Source organism: Eucyclogobius newberryi, unplaced genomic scaffold, assembly GCF_026437365.1.
Source record: "Eucyclogobius newberryi isolate DKJ021-1_F unplaced genomic scaffold, fEucNew1.0.hap1 SCAF_18, whole genome shotgun sequence".
NCBI lineage: Eukaryota > Metazoa > Chordata > Actinopteri > Gobiiformes > Gobiidae > Eucyclogobius > Eucyclogobius newberryi.
Window position 1 is genome coordinate 18,605,567 of NW_027315812.1, and position 6,000 is coordinate 18,611,566.

The window sequence follows — 6,000 nt, forward strand, 5'->3', positions numbered from 1 at the left end:
CGTGGTGCAAATTAAAAAATCTCTTAATTTGTTTGGTTTTTTCAGATTCTGACACAACTGACCTTTCCTTGTCTGGCAAATAATGAACATTGCACTTCAAATCCATGGCACAATCTTTCCTGACCTATTCCTTAAGGGCAGATAAGTCTTCCATGTTGAATGAGAATGAATGAAAAATGTAGTACGTAAAAGCTTGAATCAAGACAAGAGCTTGGTGAGGAGCTTGGGCTCAGGAGGGATAATCATCTTTGATTTGTGTGACATTTTAGGCATGGCTTAACATTAAAGGTGAATAACCATTTACCGTTAAACTTTGACGCTGCAATTACAGTGAAATCCACTCAAAGGTAGCGTGGGATCTTGTGTTGGTCTAATGTGAGCGAGCGGCTATCTCCACCTTGTTAAACATCCTATTTTTCATCGTCAATTTATATTTGCATTTAGCCAGATTTTTATAATTGTATTTGGCACCTGGCCTCTTTGATTAACAACTCATGCAACATCATTCTTCTAAAGTCTAATGCCATTATTCAACACCAATTCAAAGCATAACGTCTTGTATTCATTACAGGTGCTTTTGTTGCCTTGAAAAACATGCATTCTTACTGTGATTAGAGGAGCCTCTTCACAGATCTGACCTGTAACTTGGTCGTACCCGTAGACATTTTCCACAAATTACAATTTTTTTTTTTTTTTTGAAAGAGAAACACAAAGTGGCACACAATTGTGAAGTGGAAGGAAAATAATACATGATTTACGGATTCAAACTGAAAAGTGGAGCATGTAAAAGTGTTCAGCCCATTTTCCCATATTGTTGTCAAGAGTTTTCCGGATGATTGCTGAAAGATTTAATGTTGGCCTAATGATTCAAGAAAGTCCATGTGTGTGTAATCTCAGGATTTTGTGAAGCCCAAAGAAGTTTGAGAAGAGAATGTCAAAGCGTAAACCACATTATGAAGGCCAAGGAGCACACCAAAGGTCAGGGGTAATTAGAATTAGGTTAGAAAAGGATTTCCCAAACTTGAAGATCTCACGGAGCACTGTTAATTCCATAATCCATAAATGGAAAGAGTATGGCACGACTACTACAAGATCCACAGCTCAGGTGCACAGGGAATCTGTCCACAAGACAACTATTAGTCATGCACGGCACAAATCAGGCCTTTATGAAGGAGTGGCAAGAAGAAGCCATTCTTTCATAAAGAAACAGCCATAAGAAGTCCTGTTTGTAGTTTGCCAGAAGCCATGTGAGAGACAGCAAACATGTGTCTGAGCAGACCACAGATTAAATTGTTGGCCTAAAAGCAAAATGCTGAAAATGTGTGGCAGAAAACTAACATTACATGACTCTGAAAACACTATGCCACTGTCAAACCTGGTGGTGCAGCATCATACTGTGAGGCTGCTTTTATTCAGCAGGGGCAGGGAAGCTGCTGCTCAGCTGATCAAAAGATGGATGGAGCCAAATACAGGGCAATCTTGAAGGAAAACCTGCAGGCATCTGCAAAAGACTTGAGACGGGGGCAGAGGTTCAACTTCAGCAGGACAAGCCTAAACACAAAGCTAGAGCTACAATGGGATGGTTTAAAACAAAAAACTGCATGTGTTAGAACGGCCCAGTCAAAGTTCAGACCTAAATCCAATCAAGAACCTGTGTCAAGTTCTGAAAATTGCAGTTCATAAACGCTCTCCATCCAATCAGACTGAGCTGAAGCTGTTTTGCAAAGAAGAATGGACAGAAATGTCAGTCTGTAGGTGAACTGGTACAGGCTAACCTAAAACTACTCACATCTGTAATTGCAGAGTGAAGCGGTTCCACAAAGTATTGACTCAGGGGCTTGAATACTTTTTGCACGCTGAACTTTTTTTTTTTCTTCCTGGAAATTGTGTATCATTTTCTTTGCATTTCACAAGGGTGTTTCTCTTTCACAAAAGATGCCAATACAATTTATTTAAGTTTGTGGCCGTGGACAGTTTGTGGACAAAACCCTAACCCTACAAATACTCAACGCAAGCCACTGTAAGTCCAGAAAAGCTCATCACATTTTAACCGGCGGCTTGCAGAAATACAAAATACACAAATTTACCAGCTAATTACAAACATCTATCTTAGACAAAAGAGTTTGTTTGACATTCAAACTGCACTGACAGGGCATGTGGAGCAGAGCGAGGCGTGAACCGCTCGACTCAAACCACATGTAGCCAAACACCGGCCCTTGAGTTGTTCTTTAAATTCATTGGTGGAGTTCTGCTATATATTCTCACTGTGTTACTTACTCCAGTGTTGACACCTGAGCGGCACTGTTCACTTATCCCATTAATATAGACGGTGTCACGAGAGACTGCAACAATTAGACACATAGACATAGCTCCCAGCATCTCATTTATAGAGCTTGGTTATGAATAGTTTTGAAGAAATGGAATGCAGTTGCTTGCCTCCAATGCATCATCCAATTATCCATGCAAACGAATCCCTATAATATCAATATTCAACCAATTATCGCACGTATAATTTGCTGAAACCCGTATCTGGACTGGCTTTCATCATCATCATGGTTGACACTATAATAAGCTGCAAATGACCCTGATCCTTCTCCCAGAGACTGTTGCCCTATTAGAAGAATGTTGTTGTCCTTTCTCTCTTTAGTGCCCAGTTCAAACACGCATTCATTATGTCAACATATGGCTGCTGGGCCAAATAAGATCATTAGTTACAGTTTATGGCCCCAAAACTTTTCCCATTCTAAATGTGTTGACCCCACTGCTTCTTCCACCCTCTCATAAATCACATCTGTAATAATTTGTCATGGCAGAATTATTTTTTATTTTTAACAAGCGGGACCAATTCAGCAATTACCACATTATGACGTGGAAGAAAAATGTACAAGGTTTGGAGGCAACATTCATAATTCTGTTATAATTCTGTTATAACTCAGGGTTTCAGTTATTGAAGACAAGCTTTGGACTGGCTTGGTGTCCTCTGTGGCTGCATCAAATTACACACAGCTACTATTTTTAGTCAGAAACATAAAAAGCACTGTAGTACCCTATATAAGCTTCACATTAACATATTTTCCACCCAGATCACAACAAACAGGATTGTTCGGTCGGGACAATTCTGGGACACTAACGAGGAAGATGTTACACTTCAGTACAATATGTGGAAGTCAGATGGCAGAGGCCATCCATCAATTAGAGCTAAATTTCATTGATTTATATTGGAGCCAAAATACCATTTCCAAATGTTTTTTAACAATTAACTATTTATTAGCAATAAGGTTGAACATTTCAATAGGTTATGTTAGCATAAAATAACATTCTAAATATTCCATAGTTTTAAACCCCTTATCACGCTGGCTAAAGTTGATTCTGCCTTTGGAGCGTGAACAAATGGCTGGGCTCTGTGTGGAGCTGACTTTATCGTTTTGGCCTCTGCTGGTTGATTTACTCTAGTGGAAAACCAGCAACACAAAAGGACATCTGATTTCTGCTGAAAATATTGACTGACAGATAGTAGACTGGGCTTTTTGAGTCTTGACAATTCCAATTTCAAAGCTGAAACCAATATCACTAAAAATGTATTCAGGGAATTGTTATATTTATTAAGTAGTTAGGTCCAGGCGGAATGCCTATAAAAGGTCTGAATTTTAGGCTTTTAAATGTGTGGGTTTGGAGAACAAACTGGACAGCTTAAAACTGTGGTACAAAGTCAGATGTTTAGTAAATGTTGTGTTTAATGAGGTTGAAGTCTGGCCCAAGCCACATGAAACAATTGAGTTTTTCTTTAAATGTTAAACCTTCTGTCAGTACAAATCAACTAATAGAAACAGCAATAACATTAATCTGGCAATCAACCCATACAACAAATCCTGATGTTTACTCGGTAATTTCATTACTAATTTCACGTTCTCTCACCTCCAGGTACACGGCCCAGGGCATGACCAACGAGGCCACCAGCAGATCGGCCACAGCCAGACTGACCACCAGGTAGTTTGTGGTGGTCTGAAGCGACCTCTCCCTCAGCACAGCCAGGCACACCAGCACGTTCCCAAACACGATGGCCAGGATGAGCAGCGAGTAGAGCATGGCGTAGTAGTTCCTCTGGTTGTCCTCCTGTCCCGCTGTGGCCATGCTCTCATTCCCCTCATCCCATCCCAGGTGCTCCGACTCGTTCCAAATCCGCCCTGCGCTTCTAAACATCGCCATGGAGACGTCCCGGTGACATGGGAAGAAAGACACTTAGAAGACCTATCAAAGAAAGAAAAATAAAAGTTGTTTTCCCATTCATAACCTTGGCTATAATCTTCTAGTCAAATTAAAGCATGTTGTCCACCAAAGGAAGCATGGCCAACTGCTTTATTTTAGGCCACAAATCTACTGGGAAACGGGTGAGCTCCTAGCAACAGTAGCCACATGAACCGTGCATCTACATGCCAGTGTAGTTTCCATAAAACAAAACAATGTGCCTGTGCATTTGTTGTGGCTGCTGTTGTTCCTGGAAGACCTTTAACTTTGTACATCTGCTTCCGGTAAATGCTTTTAAGATCATTTTGAGATAGACTGAAACGGCCGTGAGATAAATGTAATAGAGGCTTGTGGTGTGACGTTCCTGGGTTAACTCATTGGGGAGAGATAATAAGTCCACGCTGCCATAGTGAGAGGTGAGATTGGCTGCGGTCCAGCCTCCGCTCCATGCACTTCATCCTTCCTCTCATTAATTCCCAGACCTCCCAATCCAACCCATATCCCAATAGTGATGCTGTGGTTATGTTCCCACCTGTGTCTCGAGATGGTAAACAAATGTATTCATCTTGGCCTTACATTGTGTCGTCTTCGCTCCTCATGGATATATGGGACAGAAATAGTGAGACGCACAATGAAACCCAGATCAGCTTTATATCTTGCACTGCCCTCGGAGCCTTTTTAAAGATTTCTGAGTGTATAGTTCCTGTCTGTTCCTCAATGGCTGCAGTATCAAATGATAGTCTCCCAAGCGAAACGCGGGGAAGTAAAAGAAAACGGGCCACCGATACCAATCACCTTGAAATCTCCTAATGGGGTTGCACCAACAGTTTATTAATTGATTACGAGTGATGGGTTGAATGAAATGCAAATCAGAGGCATGTGGGCATCTCCACTGATGAACTGCCTTCACTGAAATCCTCCCCACTAACAGTTTGTTAAGGATTAAGTGAAAATGATTGGCCTCTTCCCAGCCCTTTTCTCCCATATGATTCCACCACCTGATCCTGCCCCCTCAATGTCAACGTGCATCACTTTTCCTCTCTATAGTGAGCCATTATGTGCACAGCTCGGCACATGCACGCGCAGCAAGGCTCCTGTAGTTCCTGGATTCCACTGAACTGCATCAGCCCCCCACAGATAAAGCCATTTTAATATTTGAGTTACTAAATATGCTTATAACGATTAGTCTAATCAAGAGCAATTAGCTGGTCATTACGTCAGGAACGCACATTAACTGGCCGCAACTGATTGACTTTTCAGTTTATTTCGTTATCTCTAATTGGCTCACAGTGACACACAATTTATGGCAGCTATCAACCGCTAATCACAAAACACATTTAACCCACACGACAGGGGTGTCATTATCACGTCACAATCACGTTTCAAAAGATAACGAGGTGCTTGATGTGCCGGGAAAGCCATAAATTAGTTTCACATGCTCTTTTCTTTTTTATTTTCTTCACCGCGCAGGAATATGAAGGAACATATTCAAATAAGGCTGAAATAGTGAATGCGAAAGTAAACTTGTTCTCTTACCTGTTACTGTGACGTTGAGGAGAATTCATTAGAAGCCATAGAGACAAAACAACATCCGCGGAGTGAAAAAAGTTGTCCGGCTTTGTAGTCCGGTTAGGAGCGCGTGGGGAGCGCGAGCGGCAGCATTGACAGCCAAAGCGCGCGGTGCCATTGCGTCAGACTGAAGTGAATATGGGATGCTCTGCTCACTGCTCCATCAGAGATCGACCCGCGCGCCTT

At 41.6% G+C, this 6,000-nt stretch overlaps 1 protein-coding gene across 2 annotated transcripts in view; it reads right to left on the reverse strand.

Annotated features, from left to right (window-relative positions):
* The window catches only part of drd3 (dopamine receptor D3), a 32,367-nt gene extending 26,367 nt beyond the window's left edge, over positions 1–6,000 (reverse strand). For both annotated transcript variants that reach the window (XM_072450847.1, XM_072450846.1), the window contains exons 1-2: positions 5,782–6,000; positions 3,916–4,248 (exon numbers count right to left, since the gene is read on the reverse strand). In XM_072450847.1, coding sequence (XP_072306948.1) covers positions 3,916–4,206 — 291 coding nt within the window. In that variant the 5' untranslated portion in view covers positions 4,207–4,248; positions 5,782–6,000. The remainder of the gene's footprint in view (positions 1–3,915; positions 4,249–5,781) is intronic.